At 42.2% G+C, this 25,151-nt stretch overlaps 4 protein-coding genes across 6 annotated transcripts; 3 read left to right on the top strand and 1 right to left on the bottom strand.

The window, feature by feature from the left end:
* The first annotated feature begins 237 nt into the window (after positions 1 to 237).
* On the top strand, positions 238 to 4,501 carry mief1 (mitochondrial elongation factor 1). 2 transcript variants are annotated; one of them, XM_086288679.1, is made up of 5 exons: positions 238 to 384; positions 469 to 649; positions 753 to 788; positions 1,055 to 1,326; positions 1,413 to 4,501. In XM_086288679.1, exons 1-5 carry the CDS (start codon positions 238 to 240, stop codon positions 2,247 to 2,249), a joined length of 1,473 nt encoding a protein of 490 aa, XP_086144805.1. In that variant the 3' UTR covers positions 2,250 to 4,501. The 2 variants fall into 2 exon arrangements, with proteins under 2 accessions (XP_086144805.1, XP_086144806.1); XM_086288680.1 differs by lacking the exon at positions 753 to 788.
* Positions 4,502 to 4,591: 90 nt separating this feature from the next.
* On the bottom strand, positions 4,592 to 8,823 carry napsa (napsin A aspartic peptidase). Its single transcript, XM_086288681.1, has 9 exons — positions 8,624 to 8,823; positions 8,180 to 8,333; positions 7,677 to 7,800; positions 7,198 to 7,316; positions 6,850 to 7,049; positions 6,596 to 6,718; positions 5,993 to 6,137; positions 5,802 to 5,900; positions 4,592 to 5,616 (listed from the first exon to the last, which is right to left on the bottom strand). The coding sequence occupies exons 1-9, from the start codon at positions 8,689 to 8,691 to the stop codon at positions 5,455 to 5,457; spliced, it is 1,194 nt and encodes a 397-aa protein (XP_086144807.1). The 5' UTR covers positions 8,692 to 8,823; the 3' UTR covers positions 4,592 to 5,454.
* A 1,837-nt stretch (positions 8,824 to 10,660) lies between these two features.
* LOC147332232 (uncharacterized) lies at positions 10,661 to 18,784 on the top strand. Of its 2 annotated transcripts, XM_086290579.1 has the most exons (12): positions 10,661 to 10,738; positions 12,012 to 12,104; positions 13,069 to 13,209; positions 13,311 to 13,448; positions 14,882 to 14,995; positions 15,210 to 15,299; positions 16,022 to 16,072; positions 16,512 to 16,622; positions 16,834 to 16,950; positions 17,819 to 17,935; positions 18,220 to 18,259; positions 18,619 to 18,784. In XM_086290579.1, the coding sequence occupies exons 2-12, from the start codon at positions 12,042 to 12,044 to the stop codon at positions 18,639 to 18,641; spliced, it is 1,005 nt and encodes a 334-aa protein (XP_086146705.1). In that variant the 5' UTR covers positions 10,661 to 10,738; positions 12,012 to 12,041; the 3' UTR covers positions 18,642 to 18,784. The 2 variants fall into 2 exon arrangements, with proteins under 2 accessions (XP_086146705.1, XP_086146704.1); XM_086290578.1 differs by having other exon boundaries at positions 18,220 to 18,749.
* A 2,626-nt stretch (positions 18,785 to 21,410) lies between these two features.
* atf4b (activating transcription factor 4b) lies at positions 21,411 to 24,310 on the top strand. Its single transcript, XM_086288678.1, has 3 exons — positions 21,411 to 21,600; positions 22,349 to 22,804; positions 22,914 to 24,310. Exons 2-3 carry the CDS (start codon positions 22,453 to 22,455, stop codon positions 23,909 to 23,911), a joined length of 1,350 nt encoding a protein of 449 aa, XP_086144804.1. The 5' UTR covers positions 21,411 to 21,600; positions 22,349 to 22,452; the 3' UTR covers positions 23,912 to 24,310.
* Positions 24,311 to 25,151: the final 841 nt, after the last annotated feature.

Below are 25,151 nucleotides of genomic sequence, written 5' to 3'. Positions count from 1 at the left end.
GAAGGGGATCAGGGGCCATCAGGTGGTGGGTTAAAGGTTGTCCGAAGGTACATCTTCCAGGTGGGTTTACACGTAAAACGTCAGGAGTAAACAGACATTCTTTGTAATGGTTTAGTTTGTAGGAAGTGATGTAAACAAGATCACATGGTGATGAGCTATCCACTGATTTCTTGGCTCTTCCCACCCTAGGCATCCTGACTCCACTTCTTCTTCTTTTTTTTTTTTCCCAGTGCCAGGATGGCGGGGGTGAACGGAGACCGAAAAGGAAAGAAGGATGATAATGGGATTGGAACAGCTATTGACTTCATGCTTTCAAATGCCAAACTTGTGCTGGGGGTGGGAGGGGCAGCCATGCTTGGCATTGCAACACTAGCCGTCAAAAGAGTGAGTACTATCATGAAAAGTGTGTGTGTGTGTGTGGTGCGGGGGTGGACTAACTAATACCAATACAATGAATTTTATGTGCAGATGTATGATCGTGCCATAAGTGCTCCCACCAGCCCCACAAAGATGGAGCAGACAGGAAAGAGAAGCTGGGAGGAGCCTGCCTGGATGGGGTCGTCCCCGAGGGTTTTAAACCATGACATGAAGTCCACAGTTAGCAGGTCACTGCAGTCTCTGCCCACTTCTTCACATGCTTTTGAACCAGGTGAGGGGAAGCAAATTGTCCTTTAATTTATAACTTATATATGAGGTAGACTATCGGCCAGCTCTCATCTTTTTTTAAATGTTTTTGTTTAATCTGCTGACAGACAGTCTGTTTGGAGGATTCTTGCTCTTCCTTTACAGTGGGTGCTGGCTCGTTTAAGTTTAGATACCCAGCTGTTTTATACTAATCTTTAATTGTAATGTTATAGAAACTGTAGAAGCCCCTTCAGTTAGTCTTCGTAGATTTAGTTCTGTCATATTAGAATATTTAGGGAACATAACCGTGCCACTCCCATCCTATTACACTTTTACCCATCGCTTCCTCCTGAAAGCGCAGATGAGGAAATCTCACAAAATCCTGCTGCACTTATTAAAACAATGCATCTGTAACTTGTTTTCTTCCCAGACTGTCTGCGAAGGGCTGTGGGTCGAGCTGCTGTGGGAAGAAGCGATGCCACCCGGTCGGATATGATGCGGGCCCGGATGCGTCTGTCTTTGCAAGAACACCTGTGGGAATTCTACCAAAATAATGTCAACATCCCTGCTGAGGAGCAGGCCATGGCCAGGAGGGCGGCGCTGGACATCTGCGCTGAGCTCAGAGTGTTTCTTCATGCCAAACTGCCTGACATGCCGCTCAGAGAGATGTACCTCAGTGGCAGTCTGTACGATGACCTTCAGGTAAGAGCGCTTATTTTTGGGATTGTTTTTTTCATAATGACACATTCATTTAATTGGAAACCATTCTCCCCTGTTCTGCCTCCAAGGTTGTAACAGCCGACCACGCCCAGCTCATGGTGCCTCTTGTCTTGGAGAAGAATCTGTGGTCGTCCATCCCCGGAGAGGACACGATCATGAATGTCCCAGGTTTCTGGCTTGTCCGTAGGGAGAATTTGGAATATTTCCCTCGGAGCAGCAGCTATTGGGACCGATGCATGGTCGGAGGTTATCTCTCCCCGAAATCAGTGCTTGAAGTCTTTGAGAAGCTTGTTGCAGGTTCTATTAACTGGCCAGCTATAGGGAGTGTCCTCGACTATATCATCCGTCCTGTGGTTCCCGCCGAAACGCTGACTCTGGAGGTACAGTACGAGACGGACAGGAAGCTGTATGTGGACTTCTTGCCTTTGCTCGTGATGGAGGATGGAACCTCACTGATTGCCAAACCGCACCGGTTTGCTGCAGAGCGCCACGAAAACCTGTGGCGGCAGAGCTTCCGCGTGGCCGAGACCGCGCGGCTCAGGGCACTAGATCAGGAGGATGGCGGCTGCCGCTGCACCTGCCTCAAAGTGGCGAAGGCTGTGTGCAAGCTCAACCCTGCCCTTCACAAGCTCAACTCCAGCCAGCTCACTAATACCATCCTGTTGCTCAGTGAAAAAGAAGGTGACTGGACTCAGGAAGCGCTGGCCGACCGCTTCCTTCAGCTGCTACGAGCGCTAGTGGGGCACTTGGAGGCTGGGAAGCTGCCGTGTGCCCTTAGCCCTAAAGTGAACTTGTTTTGTGAGCTGACTGATCAAGAAGTGGACGAGCTAGGGTATACCCTCTACTGTGCGCTGTCTGATCCCGGGGGACTGCTGAGAACTGCAGCACAGCCACCACACCTCTGAATGGTAACGCTGAGCTGTGACGAGGTTGAGGGAATAAAAACATGTGCATGGAATAATCCTCTCTTGTGCAACACATGCTCTCTTGATTAGTCATGGCCTCCTCTACATGCAGAGGCCCGTACACACAGTAGCAGTTACTCAAATGTTGGGGATATGTTAACATTAAAGACGTATCGTTGTGATCCAAATATTATTTTGATCTCAGAGAACAGAGGTGGTTTTTTGGTGCTGATGGCTCTCACTAAGGCCATTGTGTTAATGAAGTTAAGAATGGATGCACCATTATGGTCGAGTGTTGAGTTCCTGCAGAAGACTTGAAATGTGTTACACTTGAAGTCCAGTGTTTTAGGAATACAGACGTGTCCGATGCAGGTCAGGGTTACATGAACCGATTGCTAACTCAGTTTTTGGGATTTGATTCAAAGAACAGAGTGTAATGCTGCGTGTGTGTATGCCAACTCAAAAGTTAATAAATCGTTAATCATCCTGAATGACATCTGCGAGGAATCTTCATTAATACAGTGGCTGCTTTTTATTGTATGCTTTACGTTACCTCGGGTATGTGAAAACAGTCATTAAGTGTGTGTTTGGAACGTCTGCTGTTTGCATGTGTTAATATGGAACAGGTTTAAATACAGAGTTGTATGTCCATGTCTTGCTCCACACCGTTCAACCAAGGTAACTGATTTAAAGTTTACTATAAATAGAAAGAGGACATTTCTGGGTAGTCGCTGGTTGATGAAATTCCCCAAAAGGAGAAGTAAAAAAGAGGATTCATGTGATGATTGAATACAAAGTTGCTCTTTGTTTGCTTTTGCTCATCTCCAGACTCATGTTTGCTGCTTTAATCCACAGGTCTGATATGCTTTAATCCTAATTTTGTTCATTTTCTCTCATTACTAGTGTCCTGCTGTAAATTTGGAACAACGTTAGGCATTCAGGAGGACTGAAAGCGCTGTATCTCTTGGCCTTTGCTTTAATTTCCTGCTATTGCTCTAAACTATATCCAGTATGTGTTGCATTCACTTGCTCCATCTGGGCCTCCGTGTCTTTAGTAGCAGGATGGTTCTTTTGTGTTGGCAGTTTTTCCGCCGTTGTCCTCGTGCAATTTGAGAGTTAAAGAACAACAAACATGGTTTTAACCCGCAGGGGGTTTTGTTTGTCCTTTTGGTGTATTAGTCTCAGTATTAACTGAAGCCTCAGATCACAGTCAGAGTAGAGCCTGTTGTCTTTGTGTGCTTGCATATAAACCCTGATTAACTTGTCGGTGCCAGTCTGTTGTGTAAGTTGCCAGACACAGATTAGAGCAGCGCAAGTCCACATCAAGCAGGTCAAGAGGACGACTACTGTTTATCAGTACTGCCGCTGTGACACATAACAGATCTGTGTGCCTGTCAGATCGTCCTATATTTGACTAGATTACAGGTGCTAATGTTTTGGCTCATGATCTGATGCACAGGGATCTACCCATAGATCTTCAGTTATGTAACAGCAGCTGTAATAGCCAGGGTTTCTAAAGTGAAATTATTCTATCAGTTCATGGTCAGGTGACCGGTAGAGTAACTATTATAGCTGCCTCACTGACAAGTAGTCTCAAAAACAGTATTCAAAATATGTCATCCAAATAATCACATGACCGCTGTCTGCTGTCACTTTTAGCCTTAGAGTGAAGAAAATGCAGTGATATGGAGTAAGTGTCCCCTCAGTCCCCATCCCACTATTTGTATTGTGTACATAATGGAGGGGTCGTTTATAGTTCCGTTATGCGTCGAGTTAATAACCACTTACATGGTGATGATGATAACAGTAACGGGGGGGGAAATAAATATTTTTGTATTTATTGTACATTTGTAACCAAAAAGAGCTTCATATTTATTTGCACTGATGCAGGTTCAACATGTAATGTGTACTCCTTGTTGTGCTTCATTAAGTGCTTTGATCTGGATGTGTGGACAAAAAAATGACTACAGTAGATCTTCTTTCTCTGCAAATTAAGTGTCTTCCTTTGCTGACCTAGTTTATGCTATAAACAACTAGGGGAGTCACTGTGCCACATTTGTAATGTTGTAAACAAAACCCAAAGTAGATCACTACCTCTACCTTGTGGAGTGCATATTAGCCATAAACCATGTTGCATGCTATGTACTTTTCCCAGCTGTTTTTTTTTTTTGTTTTGTTTTGTTTTTTCCCCCCCCAAGCTGAACATTGAACAGTGCAGCTCTTTGTATACTACATTAAAAATGAAAATGACATTCTGCACCCTGTTGTTTTTGACTTAAAGCATATTGTGGTTCCACACTGATGGGTTACAACTAATAAACATGTCTCCCAAAAAAAGTGACAAAATATTTATTTATTTTAAAGTTTTATTTTGTCAAAAGTCAGTAATCAAATTCAAAAATGCATGTTACACAAATCCTCATATACACTGTATGGACAACAGCAGTGGGCCCCACCTTAAAGCATGGTGCTGTAATAGGATGGCTACCATTGCAACAAGGCAGCCTGGGGAATTCTTTCCTCCTAAATATTCTACAATCAGTTATAAGCGGTATTGCAAAGTGGAAATGTTTAGATACCTCAGAAAACAAGCCACGAAGAGTCAAACCATATAAAATTATAGGATGGGGTCACTGACAGCATTAAAGTTGCCATTGCTCTCCTGGCTCCGTAACTGTAGAGGTCCAAACCTCTGCTGGCGTTAACATGGGCACCAAAATTGTATGTTGGGAGCTTCATGGCATGGATTTCCAGCCGCTCCTGCAGGAGTAATGTGTAGGTAGCCCAGTACTTTTGTTCATATTATTGTGCTTTTTGTGTACAAAAGGTGTCGCACACTTCAAATCACACAAATTTAAACCATCCAAAGACATTGAAATGCACAGGTTTGCATAGTATTCTATAAAATATATGTTAAAGCTAAAAAAAATCAAAAGTATTTAAACAGACAAGTGTAAGAAATGGGTTGTAGTAGTCCCTTTGTTCACATCACTCCTTTGATTTGTGGTCATTAATGTAGCGTCCCTATTAGCTCACTGCAAATCATTTGGTGATTAATGAAAACCTCGTTTCTGCATGCAAATGTCAGATATCTCTGCAAATCAAATAAAGCAAGACTGTCGATGAAATTTTGCATTGCGGGACTTTTAAAGTGAAATTACTGTTAAAAAGGAGAAGTGCAGTATATCTTACACTGTTTCATTGTCTACTTGGTAGGGGCGAACCCCACGCGATCAGCATTCCTGTCGAACACTGTGTAGTACTTCCCAATGAATACATCTCCCAAGATCCAGAGGGGTCCTGCAGGAGGTGGGATATCCATGGCCATAAAGCCTGACAGACAGATAGTCACACCCAGCTGAGACTCCTGCAGACAAGGGGAAAGATTTTACTCCTTACCCTCAGCAATCATCATCTTTGACCTCACTACCACTAAAGGACATGTGACAACTGATGATTGTTTCTTACAGTTTTTGGGCAATAATTACAAAAACTGTCATTAGATTTTATTATGACTTAAAAACACCACTTCTTATTGGTTTAAGTCAATACCTTCACGACATAATCCTCTCCGGTCAAGTTGAACGTCTTTCCTCCAATGTCGAAAGAGATAACGGGGAGAGTTGGAATCTTATTACACTCGATCAAGGCCTGAAGGGGACAGAAAATGTATGTCAAAATTAAGTTAAAAATCAAGGTGGAAAGATGCAGTGGGTGGCTTGTAATTACACACTCATCTTTACCTCTCCCATGAGCAGGGGGATCGCTCCAATGGCTTTCTGCAGTGCCTTGACTTCCTCCTTAGGACCCGTAATTAGGGACGTCCCTGTGTCAACAATAGCCTGGCAACCGGCTTTGCAAAGAGTCAGCTGGTTGCCAACATCAACTCTGTGGGGACGGTAAGAAGGAACCAGCATGGTGGGACCAAGAAAGAAGGGGCATGAGCTTATGTTCACTATCTGCTGTTCACCACACATTTAAACCCAACTTTCATCCGCCTACACATCCAACTGGCAAATCTCACATATGTCACACTGCTTATACTGCTTTAACTTACGCACAGCTGCTGCCCCTCTGCAAACTGTGTTGCTACCCACCTGCACCCTTCTATTCCCTATACCCTTAATGCATTTAATGTGCTCAGATCCACACTATGGAAACATATATTTCTGTAGGCAGAAATAATAACAATCTAACCTAATCTAATCTGAAATGTTTTTTTCCTGCATGCACGCTCACTTTGACGTCACGGATAGTATCCATGACAAACAGGGAACAGAAAGTCTGTCATGTGTCATGTGGACTATTCAACTTTTAAGAACAAAGCCACTCAGGTTCCTTCTCACCTGTTCATCCCGATCTGCCAGTAGGCCTTTCGTGTCACATTAACATAGTGCAGGTCTCCAGTGTAGTACTGCGGGTCTGTCCCTCCCAGCGTCAGCTCCCCTCCTACTTCTGCGGTCGGGTCTCTGGTGGAAGGTAAAAGTAAAAAGAAGCCATCGTGTTAGCAAAAAACACCAAACACATTTTCACAGCTGACTTCTCCACACAGTTTAAATAATACAGCAGTGTAAGGCTAAACTGTCAATTGCATACCAACCTGCTAATGTAGAAAGAGAAAATGTTCTGGGGGAGTAGCTTGGCAGCCATGGCCGTGTCAAACACCGGCATGACATCAGCTACAGATATTGAGGGGTAGCCCATGCCCAGCACCCCATCGAATCGCGCAAAGGCAAACGTGATCCCGGGTTGCTTCACCGCTTCTCCAAACTGCTGCCCAGGCACAGACAGACCTGCAACCTGCAATCCATGCCAAAGGAATAAGAGGGAATGGTTAATACACAATAAATGCTTCGAAGGAATGCCAGGAATGGTGTGATCACCAAAACTGAGAAATGCAGTCAAACAAAGAGCTTAGTGATAGTGACTGAGTGTTTCTCAAACTCACAGTGACAGTGTCCCCACTGATGAAGCCAGACAAGCTGCCCCTGCCATACTGGATGGAGAACTCTGTGCCATTCTTGACATATGTGCTCGACTTCTTTGAGTTGTAGCGGTGATGAAACCCTGATAAGAGAAAACCATCAATCATACTTAAAATTCATGGATTTGTTGGACTTCATACTCCTGCATACATGGGGAGCTGCCCAGTGAGCTGCTCCCAGGCCCCTGAGGGGCCCCTGCCATTATCCACCACATATGCTGTCAAATCTAAATGAGGATGTGGTTCCAATAAGTCAATAGCACTCTGTCTCTGACTGTTGAGTGCTATGTAAAAACCACAGTGTATTTTCATAAAATCTTGTGGAAAGGTGGTGCACAGGGCAGAGAAAGAACCCATCAAACTTTGGCATTAAAGTTACTAAAAGCTTTTGAATCTGAAGTCCTTTTTTCAAAAATAACAAATAAATAAATATTCAAACTCACAGCAGGCAATATCCAACACGGAGCAGTGAATGGAGGGGACCCACAGGTTGGAGGAGCCAGTGTCAAACAGCACAGTGAAGTTCTGTGGTGGGGTGCCAATACTTATAATCCCATAGTACTGAGACTAAGGAGACAAAACCGGGAAACAATGCAGTACCGACAAAGTTAAGCAGGATCGTGCAGGAGTTACTGCCAATATAACAGTTTGTCTTTCAGCTGTACTAGTTCTCAGCACAAAATTAATCTTAGCATTAATCTCAGACTTTTTTTTCCATCCCCCAAGTTATTTCAAATACAGAGCAAAGAAGAAAGGGGGGGAAAACATGTGTTATCACAGGTGCTTAAGTCTAATATTTACTTAATTTAAAATCTCTCTCTCACAGGTTAAAATATGCGATTGACCCTTGAATAAGACCTGCACACTAACATTAGGTGTATTTACGTTCATGCATGAACTGTTAATTTGTAACTTTTAACTGAAGTGTCCTGCAGGTGATACATACATCCAAGAAGTTGGTCAGCCTTTCCACGGGCAGCTGTGGGGATGGAGCGCTGTCCGGTGATCCGGTGCTCTTCGCCAAAGCCCGCAGCTCATCCACGGACAACCCATTATCGCTCATCAGGCGGCGCAGGCTCCTTGTTTTATAAAGAGGAACTCTGCCATAACAAAACGAGATTTAATTAAAGGATGCGCGCGCGAGTCACGCGCGCAAAGATGCAGCTTCCTGGTGCTGTCCACACGGAAACCCTTCTCACACTGAAGCCTCTCAAGTGGACAAAACTGGCAGTAAATAATATTTTTAAGTACACCTGCGACAGGTGCTGCCTCAGACCGGAAAGGACAACAGCACGCGAGCATTCATGAATCCTTATTTAAAGTCAGAGGGACGGATAGCAATAGTAGCACGCGCAAGTTACATCACTACTGGCAGATAAATGTTATTTACCTCAGGATGGCGGTGCATTGTGCTAGCAGCAGCACCCCGGCCACACAAAATATCTGCAGTCGACTCATTTCTGACCTCCAGAGTAAAAGTCCACTTAATTTCCGAGGCTAATGGACGCAGAAACGCGGAACCGTCTACTTCAACTGACGCACTAAAGCTGAGTGAAAGTACTTCGATAACATCCGCTCTCACTCGGCTTTGTCCGCTCTGCGGCTCCGCGGTTGGAGGGCAATAATGAAAAGGAAGCTGCCATTGGTTGAAGAGTGCGGCCGTCACTCAGAGCTACAAACAGGCGCACTAGGTGTGTGACGGGTCACGAGTTCTACTCTGCTCACTGCGCATTGCACAGATGTGTTAAAATAATGGAAAACGTCCCACAAAAAGCTCGGTGAATAATCTGTAAACATGCAGTTTGTTACTGGCTGTTGGTGAAAGGCTACTTTTGATGAGGCTCCTCAAACACAGACCTGACTAAATAGAGTTAGAGAGATGTGTGTGTCAATTGAGTTTCAAAAACATGGGCTCCTGCTGCAGTTTCATCTTTGGTAAAGGCACTGGTGTTTATAAGATAGTTGGTTTTTATAAATGCTTGACATGGCGAGTAGTATTCAGCCTGTGGTTTTTGATAAAATAGGGAAGTAACCAAGCCACGAGGACTCGATTTTTTTTCTTCTGCTGCTTTTAGAAAGTCATTCCACAGTGTCCAAATGACTGACCGCTGCTTTTAGAAGCTCACCATTTAAAGTCCTACTCAAATATGAATATGCACACTTTTGGCTTGTTTTCACTTAGGACTGTTACCTCACAGTTGAAATTGTTGGTTGGATACACTGTTTTAGGTATGTTCAAATATATTAAACATCCATGTAATTATTGGAGTAAAAGGGTAGCATTATTAGACACTTATCCCTACTGTTTATATAGGCAGGGATGTGATGATGTGTGGTGCCCAACAGCACGTCATATGACAGATAATTATATAACAAAATGGAAGTAGCTGTAATCTGTGATCTAAACCCGAGTCCTAAGGTGAACAGTCCAAAAACCAGGGGAGGCTGGGAAATGTGCAGGAGACAAAGAGACCTCATCCAGAGACAACTCAATATAAAAAGGGAAACACAGAACACCAACCACTTTATTAGGTACACCTCACTAGTATCAGTTTGGACCCCCTTTTGCGTTAACTTAATTTTTCATGCATTCAACAAGGTGCTGGAAACCTTCCTCAGAGATTCTGGTCTATATTAACATGACAGCATCACACAGTTGCTGCAGATTTACCAGCTGTATGTCCGTGATGTGAATTTCCCATTCCACTATAAACCAAAGATGTGCTATTGGATTAATATCTAGTGACAGCTGAGGCCATTTAAGTACAGTGAATTCATTGTCATGTTCAAGAAACCAGTTTGTGATGATTTGATTTGAGCTTCATGACAGATATTCAGCTGGAAACAGACATCAGATGATCGATACACTGTGTTGAAGAAGGGATGGACATGGTCAGCACACTACTCAGGCTGTTCAGTTTAACTGATGCTCAGTTGGTGTTGTGGGCCTCAAAGTGTGCCAAGAAAATATTCCCAACGTCAAAAGGTAAACCACCGAGCTTGAAGGCTAAACCGCCCACAGGGGCGAACGGGGAATTTATATATATATATGATTCAGCTCTCGCCCCGGCGGGCGGTCTGTCCTTCAATCTCAGGTCCTCTACCAGAGTTGTGGGAGCTTGAGGGTCCTGCGTAGTATCTTAGCTGTTCCTAGGACTGCGCTCTTCGGGACAGAGATCTTTGATGTTGTTCCTGGGATCTGCCGGAGCCACTCGCCTAGTTTGGGAGTTACCGCACCTAGTGCTCCGATTACCACCCTCCACATTTTTTCACACTCTTCTCTGAGCCTTGGTATTTCTCGAGCTTCTCGTGTTCCTGTCTAGAAACTGGATCCACCCACATATTTGCGCCTCCATCATGACGCTGGTGGGAGGAGCAGGCACTGTGGCGCGACAGGTGCTACCAGTACAGCATCCAGTGTGTTAAAATCCTTTAACACACTGGAGTCATGAAGGAAAATACAAGGAATAGCAGATAAAGTTACCTTCTAAACGGGAGCACGGTGGTAAGAATGGCCTTTTCTTGTGTTTATTTATTTTATTTTTATAGAATTAAAAGAATATTCTATAGAAAATATTAATATTATAGAACATTAAAAGGCCTAAAAGCTACATAATGTTACAAAGAAAATGTCACCATCACCAAGAGTTTGAGCATGAGTTGAAGAGCTATCACCTATATGCTGCAGCTTATACAGTTAAATACTCAGTTTAGTGTAAGATATAATAGATATAGTAAAACATAACTGGATCCCATGTTCCAATTATGTTTTGGAACATAATTGTTCATTCAAAGAAGATTTCACACATCTTTTTAACCAGACTGCAGATGTGTTTGCAGGTGTCGCACGCTTCCTGTAAAGGCTTCTGTTAGGAAAGACACATTCGTTTTTATCAGCGATGCAAGTCACACATAAGCTAACTTGTCATTGCATTCTAGGCATGTATTGTTTTTTCCTTGCACGAGTCTGATCATTTAACTGCATAACCCAACTTTTCTGCTATAACCCATGAGAAAACAAAACAAGTATTTATAGTCTAGCTGAGGAAGACAGTATAAAAGTATTAAATAATTACAGGAAAGCCGCGGTTTGCTGCAATTTGTCTGTAAAGATGGCCAGTTGCAAGTAGAGATTGCATTGGACTGGACTTGAAAATAGCTTTTCCTGAAACAGAGCTAATAAAGTCAGAGAAAATCATCTAAAATAATGTCTAATGCCATTATTAACGGCAGTGTCAGGTGTGGCTGAACATCAGGTCCTTAAAAATATGACATAACAAACTTTTTCATCTCTAATCTTGACACGTGTCTTTAAGATTCTTGCTAAATCTAGAATGAAGGCCTTCAGTGGTTCACTGCTGTTCTTATAAGTGTGTTTTCCTGAGATATCAACAAACCAATAATCCTGGAGAGGGCCATAAGTGCATAACTGGCCCATGATAGCTGCTAAAATCCAATCCATAGACAGCCACATCATATGCACATGTGTAGTCTTATATGTTGTAGAGGTGGAGCTGGGGAAAGGAAGGTATTAAGTTAGGTTTTTGAAAGATTGTCAGGAGATAAAATGTATAGAAACTGAACTTAAAAAAAAAAAAAGGTAAAAAAAAAAAATCCCTTCCTAGCAGTTCCTGGTTAACAGAAGAATTTCTTGTAACATCTAATTATGAGTTGTGTTTTCCTGACAAATCAACTAAACAAATAGGCATTCTTTTTCCTTTATCAAAAATAATGAGTTTTTTTTTTTTTTCATTTCTGTCACACTTTAAACTCCAAAGTCATCCAGTCCCTGAAGGACAAATGACACAATGGAGTCAGCCAGCTCAGATGAAATCCAACAGCCTATCTACGAAGACCCGGACGCTTTACTGGTAAAAACTGATTCACATTAACCTCCTGCGTCCATGAACTGCTGAGTCTTTATTTTTTGGGTGTTCACACTTCTAATTTAAACATTGTATCTATTCTCTAGAAGAATTCTGAACATTTATAGCAGTATAAAAAAATGGAATTTTAGGCCTTGTATGTGAATAAACAAATCTTTCAGCTTTCCTTTAATTAAGCTCAATATTTTTGTAATTAAACTGTTGCTTGTACAGAATGCAATGATTTGCAAATCCTGTGAACCCATATTTTATTCACAAGAGGGCAAACTATCATGCTGCTGTCTTCTCTGAGGCAAAGTGGAAAACCTTTTTGTGGTCAGACGAATAGAAATTTGGAATTCTTTATGGATAACGTGGATGCCGTGTTCCCCAGACTGAAGAGGAACAGAACCATCCGCCTTGTTATCAGCACTCAGTTCAACAGTCTGCATTTCTAACGGGTTGCATTAGTGCCTATGGCATTGGCAGTCTGCACGTTTAGAAGGACAGCGTCGATGCTGAACGGGATGCACAGGTTTTAGAGCAACATATGCTCCCATCCAGAGTTTCCATGACATTTCAGCAGATAATGCTGAGCCACACATTGCATCTAATAGTGTACCATGACTTAGTAGTAGAAGAGTCCTGGTTGTGAACTTGCCTGCCTACAGTCAGACAACGTTTCATTCCCAAAAGTCTAGCAGACGTTTATGAAGAAGAGGAGCTGGTAAAAAACATGGCGCAATTTTTTTCTTAAAAATGGTATATTTCTCTGTTTAGACAGTTTTATGGATACTTTATTGATCCCCATGGGGAAATTACTTGTTTTAAACAGTTTGAAAACAATTTGACTTTATGAGATTTCTCAATCATTGCATTCTGCATTTATTTGCATTTTACACAGCGTCCCTGCTTGTTTGGCACTGGAGTAGCAGATAACAAAATGCTAATTGCCTGCTATTTTTGACAGCCTGATGACACACATGAAGCTCAACCAGAAATTAAAGTCAAGCCTGTACCAGCGCCCAGGTTGAAATTATATCAACAAACCAATAGCACCAGTAACAAAGCTGAGTCCTCCAATAAGGCTGGAAGCATAGCACCTACTGCGGTAAGTTGAGCTCTTTTTTTTCACTTAATCACATATTGGCTCATAAAGATAGCAGATACTAATAAGTATGTATTGATTCATTTCCTCTTTTTTGTGACCAGACTTCCAGTGGATCCCCTGTGGGCTATAAGAGGCCTCAGCCTGCTCGCCCTGCTCCCAAACCACCAACCGATACTAAAAAAAATGCTGAAAAACCAGCAATCGCAGAAAGCGCTTCAAATGCTCATTCACCCGTGATGGTAGAAAAGTACTTTTATCTTTAGAAAGAATACTTGGGGAACTATGCGTCCTTGTGGGTTTTGTGACAAGGAAGCTAATGCCTTTTCATGGTTGTTAGACAAGCTCCGTGAACATAAGACAAAAACACAAACTAAATGTGGACTTCTCAGAGTTGTGCTGACGTATTATATATAACAGGTCAGTGTTAAAACCACAGACCATATAGAAGAAAAGGTGTAGCCATTGTGACATCAGTCACTAGTTTTATTTTACTCCAGCTGGGGCCAGAATTGATCAAGATAGATATCATGCAGTGCTGGTAAAGACCAAAAACTCAGCTGGGAGGTGTTTAATGAGGTCACTGAACAAGCAAGCATCTATTTCTGTACATTTTCATGCCTTTTTGGAACCACATTAGTCACCACATGCAGGCTCCTAGAAAGACTGAAAGTTTAAGATACCATGAGTTGTATTCACTTTTCAAACTCACGGCCAAGCCTAACCTTTACATTCATTCTGTGCTAGTTACAAGAATCCAGAAAGTCACAGGAATAACTAATGGAGAACACAATCTGCATTTGATCAGGCCAAACCTTTGTTCCATTTAGTCCTTTTCTCGCTATCCCTTTGTGAATTTGGTAATGTCTTTGAATGTTTATCCTGTTCAAAGGTCCTCTTCTTCAATACGTCTCTGATATGATCCATAGCTGACTCAATGACTGGAAGCTTAATTTTTTAACCTGAAAGTTTTTCCTAATGCTCTTCCACAGCATTCCCACATAATCACTGTCTATTTGTAGATGTATTCTGTGATGACATTTAGAGTTTGTGGAGATGTCAATGGAAAATTGTACTTAGTAGTCAGTATAAGCTTTTAATGATATAAGTTTGCATGTGATAGAATACTGCATAATAACCTTTTGATGACTTAGACTGTTGTTCACTACAAGACTTGTTCTTCTCACAGCGATAATAAGAGCTGAACAAGCGGTTTCACTCCCTACCAGGAAGTGGAGAGAACATTTTTATCTTCACTCCCTAACAAGAAGAGGGGCCGCGTCCTTCAGAATCACACACACACATACACCTAACATACACAACCACATATGCACCTGCTCACGTATCAACATTCCACTGAACAAATGTATTCACTGTTGTATTATTCTTGTGTATAAATAAAGACAAGTGCAAGAACAGAGCGCACATCACAGGGCCCCCACTCTGATGTGAGCGCTCTCTGACCGCCCTTGCAAGTAAAAACTGCAGCGTGTGTTTCTCCACTCTCTGACTCTCCGCTGAAGAAGTGTCTTTTAGAATAAATCTCTTGACAGGAGACTGTATCTTTTTAATTCAAATGCTCTGACTGACTTTGATATTCCTGCCAGTCCAGAAAATTGTTTGAATTTATTGTAAATGCTACATGTATAATTTGCAATTTATTTTTCTGCCACAGACTCCAGATCTACACATTGAACAGGCTCCTCCTCCCCCTCCTCAGCCTCATCGTTTTCCAGCTTCCCACAGCAGTTATGGCCAGATGAGTTCATCAGCGAGTCAAAGATACGAGGTAAGGGCTCCATCGTCATCAAGATATTTCCCTCAGGTCATAAACGTAGAGTCAGACTTCTCTTCAACATCTGAATGTGCAATATATTATTTTCTAAGCTGGCGTTAAATTGTTATTAGAACAAAAATACATGCATGGAACCTGAATCTTTGTTGAATCAAATAGTATTATGCATTTTCATTTTCTTTCTTTCTTTCTTTCTTTTTTTTTAAAGAACACATCAGATCATCAATCCAGGCCTCCCTCTGCAGGCTCCACACATCTAACTCCTGTTTTTCCAGCTCTTTCTCAGGAATCACCAAACGTAAGTGAGCAAACTAAACCGCAAACTTAAAGTGATGCACTACAGAGAACGCTTCTTCTCTGAGCTTCTCTGAACCTATACAAGCAAACATAGCGTTTTCACCGGTTTATAGATCTGTTCTTCATCTCCCTCCTGCTCCCCCATGCAGCTCTACGGCAGCCCATTAAATGTATGGGAACATTTTTGAAATTTAGCACAACAGTTGGTGACCGTCCCCTGATTAATTTCTCCAAGTTTCGTGTCAGTATCTTGAGCTACCAGCCAAAGCTGGTCAAAGCTGGACCTGCATTTAAACACATCCCTTTTGAAGCAAACGAGTTTCAGTTTGACTAAATTCGAATGAATAAGGTGGAGACACCCTCACACAGGAAATGAGATTATATTTCAGCAACTGTTTACATCTCTTGCCACAAAACTTTGTTTCTTGATCACTGGCTACAGTTGCCACGTCAACTTTGACCAGCTAAACTGCCTGGCTATTCACTGTTGCTTGCAACTATAGTCGAGATAATATTTTACCAGAGTTTTAGTAATATTGTGGCAATGTTGGTCCAACCCAGCAGTAAACAGCAGGAATACTCAGCTCTGTAAAATGTTGGACTACACTCAGATTTTTGTTCATACTCAAGCACATCATGCAACTATAACTTGAGAGGAAGTAGGTCATTGATTCTCAGACCACAAACCGGACTAACAAACTTTTCTTTTCATCTCATCTCCAGGAATCCCCCAGCAGCAGCACTATCTCAGGGAGAAACTCTTCGCCTTTACGAGTATGAGAGTTGGTCCTTGGATGCACGCCATCACAGCGATTAACAGTGCAGAAAAGCATGCGCTCATCATTAAGAGATGGAATGACAGATAATAAAGACTTTACACCACACTTATATTACGTGTCGAGCACTGACAAGCACACTTTATCAAGGTCAACCCACAAAGGGAATTTTTGGGATTATTTTTAAGCATTAAGATTAGTAATAAAAATATTTCTTGTCTGTAAAAAACCTAATATGCCACTGGTTCCAGAAACGACTTCCTGATCCAACCTGTTCCATTTATTACTTTTGAAAAATGCTTTTTTATTTCCATTAGATCTGTTTTTATTCCCTTTTCTGGATTTGGTTTTGTCTTTGGAGGATTAATCTGTTGAAAGATCTGCTTCTGGTTAAATGCTAAATAAATGTGTAATTTGCACTTTATTTTTTGCCACAGAATCCAGATCTGCATATTAAACAGCCTCCTCCTCCCCCTCCTCGGCCTCATCGTTTTCAAAGTCCCCCCCAATATTATGAAACACAGTCTTCAGCGAGTCAGAGATACGAGGTAAGTGCTCCATGCTCGACAAGATATTTCCCTCATGTCATAAATGTAAAGACAGACTTCTCTGAGACATCTGAATGTGAATTGTAATATTTTCTAAGCTGGAGCTAAATAAGTATTACAATAAGAGGACATAAATAGGACCTGACTCTCTCTAGTTAAAATAGTATTATATGAAATATTTGTCTTATGTTAACTTTTTGTGTGTGACTAGAACAAGCCAGAATGTCAGTCCCCACCTTCCCCTGCAGGCTCCACACATCTAACTCCTGTCTCACAGGCTCGTTCTCAAGAATCACTGAACGTCACTGGAAACAACTACAGTACACGGGTAAACTGCAAATTAAAAGTCATGCAATATGGATACAGACTTCTCTCGGGTTTCACAAACTAATGCTACACAGTGTTTATATGTTTTTACATTATCTCCCTCCTGCTCTACCATGCAGGTCCATAGCAGCTCACATATTTTTTTGTGAGTTAAAATTTCTGAAATTTGTCACAACAGCTGGTGACGGTCCACTGATTAACTTGTCCAAGTTTCAAGTCTGTACGTTGAGTTACCAGCTGATCGCTTTTAAAAAATATCTCTATGCTTCATCACGCTATAAAGTCATAGTTTTTTATTGAATTTCATAAGCCACAAATTCTTTTTCAAGCATTTACATTCAAGGCAACCGGCCTCTTTGAAGAAGTGGGCTTTCTTTCATGATCTGTACTGTTGAAAGGCCTGCCAGTCCTGAACACCAAGTCATTTTAAAACTAAGGCACTTGGATTTTATATCTAGTAGTATATATAAAATCTTCTTAAAAACGAAAGGTTTCTCCCACGCTAAGTCCAGATGAACAGAATCAACCTTTTTGGGACTACACAGACTTATCTCCCTAATCTGGACCCATTGTATAACATCAGTGACATAAATGTATAAACCCTGACATAAGAGGAAAAATCAGTTGAATTGGATTTCTCCTCTGTGTACCACGTCTGTGACTAGCAATAACACAACTGCGAGAGCCAAGCGGCTTTCACGGCTGGAAAATTTCCACAGCAGAGTCACCTGTGAAACTCATGGGAATAATAATGATCTTGAAGTTGATTATAACAATTTCCTGCTATGGAAATGGCTTATTTTATTTACCTGAACTGGAGTATTCCTGTTATAGGAAAGCTGACAACCAAAATATTATGTCCATTACAGAACACACCACCACAGCTTCCGCTGAACCCACCATCATCACATTCAGTGTCTGGAGGATCAGTGCACTCTGAGACACCTCGGTACCTCGAGATCCTTCAGGATGATTCAGATGAGTTGGTGAGAGAGACAGCGCGCTCTGCAGTTATACGACACGCACGCTTTATAATATACACATGTATTAAAGTTGTCTTTTGGTTACTGTTATGGTAAAAAGGACATGGATGTAAGTCAGTTCATTGTTTTTACAAATGACAAGTTGGTGTTTGCAGACAAATGCATGACAAAGATCAGGGTTTTCCTGTAAAGTCTACCTGATCTTTTATCTAACTGTGATTTAGTACAATGTGATCTTTCCCTCGTCAGCGAGTGTTTTTCATATAAAAATGATCTGTTTTCCTCAGGACCTCAGCGGGCTATTGACCTGGTTCAACAGAATGATAAGTAAGGAAAAAATTTGTTTCATAATTGCCTTGAAAAAAGGCATTTTTATTCTTTCTTTTATTCCAAGAAGTAGTAATTAATGTAAAAAACATGAAAAAGATTTGTGAAAAATGATCCTTGCTAACACAGAGCATTATTATATTGTTATGTCCAGTTTATTGTATTCATTTCTGTGCAATCATTTCAGCGTCCTCTGATTCGTCTTTGTCACTCTATAGAGTGACAAAGAGGATGAAATGAGGTAACCAAAAACATGAAAATCTGCATAAGCGTGATGATGGAAGTCAGCGAGATAAGCTGTTGTGTACCTAATTACATGAGCTACAACTTTGTGTCTCTTCTGTCACTGCTCTTTGAAGCTCAATCAGTCAGAGATCCATGAATGTTGCAAAGGCTTGGCATCTCTACAATCTTCTAATGAGTAAACGAAAAGAAGACCTGCAGAAGATCATCACAGATTTCCATTCCATCTGTGAGAAGCTAAACAAGATCAAGAAGAACAACAAAAACATGGGTATTGCCGGAGGGACCACGGCTTCTGTGGGAGGGGTAGCTGCAGTGGTGGGGATCGTCCTAGCTCCGGTGACCATGGGTGCCTCGCTGATTGCGACAGCTGTCGGCGCTGGCATGATTGCATCTGCTGGAGGTATGGGCGCTCACGCCGCTATAGTCAGCAAGAAGATGGTGACGAGGACGGCAGTTGAGAAACTGGTAAATGACTACATGGAAGGTGTCGCTGATCTGGAACGCTGTCTAGATTATATTATCTTCACAGTGATGGAGCTGCGAAGGCACGGCATTGCTAGGTTAAAGAGTGCAGGCGCTCATCTGGATGCGGTGAGGATGTTATACATATTATGTGATGGAAAAAGCAACACAGACATTCATGGGGGGAGAGCTGCACAACCAGGTGGGACGTCATCTGAGAAATTACTTCAAGCTTTTACCAAGGAAATGGATCTTTATTTTACAGAAAAGAATGGTCAGAAGCTGAAGAAGTCAAATAAGAGCATTTTTTCGGGTAAAGTTTGCCTGCTGGTTGATGGTCTACAGGAAGGACTGGATCATCTGATTGACATGTGGAAAAAGTTATCTTGAATCAAAGACCACTGTGTTTGTCCTTTGTGTGTGTGTGTGTGTGTGTGTGTGTGTGTGTGTGTGTGTGTGTGTGTGTGTGTGTGTGTGTGTGTGTGTGTGTGTGTGTGTGTGTGACAGAGATGTGAAGTGTGTTTGACTTGACTCCTTTTTGATTGATTTGAAAGTTCCTGTACATTTACATCACTGTAAAAATGGAAATGCTTATGTTGGAGTCACTACTGAAGTCCTGATAACAATTATGATTAAATATATAAATTAACAAAAGTTACTCTTGTATGCATTTAATCGTGTGGTATCAATAAACAGTACTGCATCACCTGCAAAGTTGAGTATCAGTAATTACTTTTTATTTTTTTAGGACACCAGTCAGCGACAGTGGCTGCAGTGCAGAATACAAACAATGGCAGAAATCATAAGGTTATGCTGCAGAAGGATATCACACTCCTTGCTTTAGCTTCACAACATACACCTTGTTTTCTTCACCTCGCTACACCTGTGTTATGGTATAAAAAAAAGATGAATGTTTGACTCATTAAGCGCAGCACTCCCTCAGAATTCGGATAATCTCAAGGATCTTGGGGTTATTCAAAGAACCTTGTTCACCTTGTAGTTTTCTTACGGAACCTTTAATAGCTCAATTTAGGAAAAATAAAAAGGTTACTGGAGGAACCTCTATTAATGCTTGAGGGGCTCCTGCAGGAACCTTATTAAAATGCTTCCATCAAGATCCTTTTATAAAGTTCAGTGCAGGACTAACTGATGCTGAAGAGGCTGATAGTTGTATAGTTGTAATCATTCAAAATATAACAATTTCAAATCTCAATATTTTCATAATATAGATCACATGTGCATTATAGTGCCAAAAGCATTCACTTATCCATTGGATCACTGAATTCAGGTGATCCAGTCACTTTCATTTTCATAGGTGTATAAAATCAAGCACCCAGGCATGCAGACTGCTTCTTCAAACATTTGCTCTGTTTGCAAATGTAATTATGGTGTTGGGTCGTTTTTCAGGAGTTGGGTTCAGCCCCTTAGTTCCAGTGAAAGGAACCCTTAATGTTTCAGCACACCAAGAGATTTTTGACAATTTCATACTCCGACTTTGTGGGAACAGTTTGGGGATGCTCCTTTCCATAACTGCGCACCAGTGTACAAAGCAAGGCCCACAGAGACACGGATGAGCAAGTTTTTGTGGGATATCAAACGGGAGATATCACATGGAACCCTACAGATTAAGAATGGGAAGTCACTCAAGTTCATATACATGAGAAGGCAGATGAGTAAATACTTTTGGCAATATAGAGTACCTTTTATGCTGACATAATGCTTAACAGCTTACTAGCTTTAGGTGGCACACTTAGTTGAATGTTATGAGAAGAAAAGCATTGTCATTAACACCAGTCAGACCAGATAATTAATCATAAACGTCCCACCTGTGGGACCTACACCTTGTGGTGAACACTGTGTGGAATGAGCATGTGCAATCACATAGACACACAGCAATCTAGCACAAACAGAGTGAGGAACTGCTTTTCCACTGAGCTGTGGCCTCCAGCAACCCTCACCCAATCCCACATACACTATAATAACCGTCAGGACTGTTATTACACTCTATAATCACTCCCTCTGGCATAATGATGTTTTTATTTATTTATTTGTTTTGGGGTTTTTTGTTACTATTTATTCTTTTTTGATGGGTATAGGAGGGATGCCAGTGGCACTTGTGTAACAACAGCACAGTTCATCCTTTTCAATTCTGTTAAAAAATTAACCACCCAAAAGTAGTTCTTTGAAAAAACCTTCCTGTTAGAGGAAACTTTATAATAAAGCTATTGCTATGTTATTATAACAATTAGTCAGTTAGTCGCTATCTATACAGATAAATGGCAGTTACGCTTATATATATTGAAAGATGTGGTATTAACAAATACTGCGTCACTTTCAGAAGTTTATTTTCAGTGACTACTTTTTCAGACAGACAGCAGACAGTGGGTGTGACGCGGATTGATAATGTGGGCACGGCGGATGCATATTGCCACTCCTTGCATCAGCTCTATATCGCGAACTGCTCACAACTATCGCCATTTTCCCTCCTGCGGAACAGACAACGAGCAGATATTGTTGGACACCGCGCTATTTGCCGAAATGGCAGTGTGAAATTGTGCCGCGACCCAGCAGCAGCCAGCAAAACAGTGCATCCAGCCAGTGCACTGAGTCACTTCTAATTCAGCAAAAATGTCGTAAGTATTATTTTTTAACATACCAGCTGTCGGGGACAACCGTCTGGCCTGGGAGCCGGTCTGACGAGTCTGCTGTTATGTTTTTAATATATATATATATATATATATATATATATATATATATATATATATATATATATATATATATATATATATATATATATGCCATACAGTTATTTAATAGAACGCTAAACACCTTTATTTGAAACTATTAAATCAAATGACGACAAAACTGAAGTGACGCAACACGTGTTACTGTCACGATTTGTAACATTTGACGCAGTTTTCGCAAATAAGCTCGTAACATTGTATCTGTGAAAACGCTAAACCCTCTCTCACGCTGATTAATCAAACTTGTGTTCTCATGCCGGCCTCCGAGCGCCAACGTGGCACTCAGAAAATGGTTCGTTTCCTCTTTGTGTCAAAATGGCGGCTCGCTGCAGGCGGACTGAGAACAAAAGTGTAGCTGTTTTGTTTTTTTGTGGGGAGGGAGACGGACTCTTTGACCTCGCTTGCTAGCAGACTTACGTCAGAGTCATAAGACTGGGAGCTGCGCGGAAACACGTGATAGATCACTGGTATTGCAGTCTTGGGGGCAGTGTTGGTAAAAATTAAAAGAATTTGACTCAGGATGATTTTGTTTATACTTGGAACTTTCTTTTCTGTAATAAATGTGAAGTGTGTGTGTGTGTGTGTCTAAAATGGTGTTCAGGCATTCAAAAACATTTGTTCATCTTTCTGTCTTCAGGTCCTACGTGGAAACCCTCAGCACTGCTGCATTCGACAGCATAATAGAATTCGAAGCTACCCTAGCATTGTCACGCTCCCCATTTGTGACCAACAACAGCCATTATGACCATGATGATGACCAGCTCACAGTTTGGCCAGGAAGACATGGAGGCCCTTCTCTGGGGGCCTTCCTCTCCCATGGCTGACGCCATGGACTCGCTGTTTTTCCGCCCTGACAAAGAACAACAGAAAGGAGGAGGAAGCTTGGAGGGGGATGCTGAACCTGCTTCCCCCCTCACCTCCTCATCGCTGTCGTCTTCCTCTTCTCCTCCGCCCTTCTACTCCCCTCCTCCCTCTCCGCCGGCCCTCCTCCTCCATGGGGACAAAGTCGGGATGGAGTCTGATCTGCTCTTTCCTTTATTGGCCCACCCAGGTCAGCTGACGTGTAGCCAGGCGCTCTCAGGTGACGGCAAAGGTAACGACTTACTGTTGAGTAACACCTAAAAGTTCGGACACCTGATGTCAGAGTGTAACGAAGTATAGATTAATAGCTCATTCATGTTTTGCTTGCTCTGCCTCCACAGAGGATGCGCTCAGTGACTTGGACTGGATGGCCGAGAAGGTGGATCTTAGTGACCTTGACCTGGACTCGCTGATTGGCTCCTGCAGTCCTGCTGAAGAGTCTCACAGCTCTCCAGAAGACCTCCTGGCCTCCTTTGATTGCCCCATGGAGCTCGACTCCCTCCCCCTGCCAGCTCTCTCAACTCCTGTGCTCATGGATCCTCCCTCTGCTTCTCTTTCAAGTACACCGCCCCCTTCATCTTCCACTGTCTGTTCAGATACTGCTGTCATCACTGTGGATGATCCTGAATCCTGCATCGATGGGCAGGAGGTTCCTTCTTCTCCACTTTGTATCCCAGAGCCTCAAGAGGAGCTCGAAATCAAATCAGAGCCTACCTCCCCAGACCCTGAATCCCCCGTAGTAGAGTCTCCCTCCTCCCCTACCTTTACCCTGGACCTTGGCAGTGAAGTGGATGTGTCAGAGAGTGAGGTGAAGCCAGTGGTAGCCACTGTGGTCCCTCAGGTCCCAAAGCTTGTACTCTCACTCTCACCAACTCGCATCGTCCTCGTGCTTGCCCCGAAAAAGGAAGTCGGGATCACCACGGCCACCACGTCAAAGGTCATTTGTTGCTCCCCACCATCCTCCCCTCCAAAAACACCCTCCAGAAGCAGACCCTACCCGGAACCAAATTACAAAGCTAGTCCGCCCTCTCCTAGCACCACCAGTGTCAAGGTCAAGTCCCCACGCGGTGCAGGTGGACCTGAACGTGCAGCTGTGAGGCCTCCAAAAGACAAAAAACAGAAGAAGATGGAGCAGAACAAAACTGCTGCCACGCGCTACAGACAGAAGAAGAGAGCGGAGAAGGACGCCCTCGCTGACGAGCACGTGCTGTTGGAGAGGAAGAACCTAGAGCTGGCAGAGAAGGCCGAATCTATGGCCAGAGAGATCGAGTATCTCAAAGAACTGATGGAGGAAGTTCGAATGGCAAGGCTCAAGAAGGGTCTGAGTGCTGACCCCTAGTGGCAGGACCTAGCAGTGACTGATCATGCGTGATAGGAAGTGATGACTAGAAAGTGGGCTCAGTGGGTTTTATTTTTTTGAAAATGAATAACAGTATAGTTGAAGCTGCATCTGCACTGCATGACTTGGATGCACAAGAAAAGAAGTGTTTGTCAGATGATCACCTTTTATGTATCCAACACTGGTATTAAATATTGAATAGTCACGTAGAAGTAGAAGCAAGTAGTTGAAAATTAAGTAATCTTCTCCCAGTATAAACATATTTTATGTATGTATTTGCGTGTATTTGGACCTTGGTAACCTAGGAACTGACTTTTTAACCTTTCAACTTGTCTATATTATATCACAACCAGACTACATGTATTCTCTCAATAAAGAGTAATAAAGTGCTTAAATGAATTGTGGCAGTTTTTCTTTTTGCATGATGTTGACAAGAGAATGCTTTAACATTAACCAGATGTTGAGTAGGAACTGGTGTTGGTTTCTGAGAATTCTTTCGTTAGTGTTTAATAAGTTTGACCTGAGTCTGAAGCATGAAAGTAATGTGGATGAATACTACAAATATTATCTGTTATCTAACTCCAAACAAGGCTGGTCGCTATCTCAGGGTTTTCTTTGAAGCAGAACTGAAGATAATGGGGCCCGCCTGATGGTCATGTTGTCAAAACGCATGATTATTCAAGTGACAGTCATGTGAAGTTAATTCTATTTATAAGTTTATAAAAACATCTGGGTGCTGCTTTATTTCCCAGTGCATAACAACACGTTTGATTGGGCAGATTTCTCTACACTGGATACTCTTAATGATACAACCCCAAAAGATGTAATAGTATGTTCAGTCCCTCTGCAGCTCATTAAGGTGGTTCAAAAGTTTATGCTGGTCATGAAATTGAGCATATTTTTATTTGTGCCAGTGTACAGAAGAGGGGGAGAAAAAAAGTGAGAGTGCTGACTGGTGCTGACCTAGGCACAACTCGAATAATGTTACCCAACAGAAATGTGTGCATTCATCCTACGACGGGACCTAGGTGTGCGCTCTGTAATTGGCCTGGGCTCGTTTCCAGATAGCTCAGGGACTATTTACCATACCTCTCTGGACAAGCGCCAAAGTCACAGCAGTTCAGCACTAATAGGCAAAATATTCCTTACAGGCAAAAACCTTTGCTAACTTTGTGTAAATGCCCTCATTTTTCAAGAGTGAAGCAAGAATTATTAGACTCTCTTTTTGTCTGCCAATGCA

Source organism: Aulonocara sp. 'chitande type north' Nkhata Bay, linkage group LG4 (genome assembly GCF_057382095.1).
Source record: "Aulonocara sp. 'chitande type north' Nkhata Bay isolate Kocher_YH1m ecotype deep benthic linkage group LG4, A_spYH_male_GT1.1, whole genome shotgun sequence".
Taxonomy (NCBI): Eukaryota; Metazoa; Chordata; class Actinopteri; order Cichliformes; family Cichlidae; genus Aulonocara; species Aulonocara sp. 'chitande type north' Nkhata Bay.
The sequence above is the reverse complement of the archived record's forward strand: the minus strand, read 5'-3'. Positions and strand labels throughout refer to the sequence as shown.

What these genes read in the sequence shown, in the direction of transcription:
- atf4b (XM_086288678.1), top strand. Translation starts at nt 22,453, where the DNA reads ATGACCATGATGATGACCAGCTCACAGTTTGGCCAGGAAGACATGGAG. An exon ending in GCTCTCAGGTGACGGCAAAG is followed by an intron (nt 22,805 to 22,913) that starts GTAACGACTTAC and finishes CTGCCTCCACAG; the next exon opens with AGGATGCGCTCAGTGACTTG.
- mief1 (XM_086288679.1), top strand. Translation starts at nt 238, where the DNA reads ATGGCGGGGGTGAACGGAGACCGAAAAGGAAAGAAGGATGATAATGGG. An exon ending in CAACACTAGCCGTCAAAAGA is followed by an intron (nt 385 to 468) that starts GTGAGTACTATC and finishes TTTTATGTGCAG; the next exon opens with ATGTATGATCGTGCCATAAG. An exon ending in GTCTGTACGATGACCTTCAG is followed by an intron (nt 1,327 to 1,412) that starts GTAAGAGCGCTT and finishes TCTGCCTCCAAG; the next exon opens with GTTGTAACAGCCGACCACGC.
- LOC147332232 (XM_086290578.1), top strand. Translation starts at nt 12,042, where the DNA reads ATGGAGTCAGCCAGCTCAGATGAAATCCAACAGCCTATCTACGAAGAC. An exon ending in CAGCGAGTCAGAGATACGAG is followed by an intron (nt 16,623 to 16,833) that starts GTAAGTGCTCCA and finishes GTGTGTGACTAG; the next exon opens with AACAAGCCAGAATGTCAGTC. An exon ending in GAAACAACTACAGTACACGG is followed by an intron (nt 16,951 to 17,818) that starts GTAAACTGCAAA and finishes TGTCCATTACAG; the next exon opens with AACACACCACCACAGCTTCC.
- napsa (XM_086288681.1), bottom strand. Translation starts at nt 8,691, where the DNA reads ATGAGTCGACTGCAGATATTTTGTGTGGCCGGGGTGCTGCTGCTAGCA. An exon ending in CAATGCACCGCCATCCTGAG is followed by an intron (nt 8,334 to 8,623) that starts GTAAATAACATT and finishes TTGTTATGGCAG; the next exon opens with AGTTCCTCTTTATAAAACAA. An exon ending in GAGAGGATTATGTCGTGAAG is followed by an intron (nt 5,617 to 5,801) that starts GTATTGACTTAA and finishes CCTTGTCTGCAG; the next exon opens with GAGTCTCAGCTGGGTGTGAC.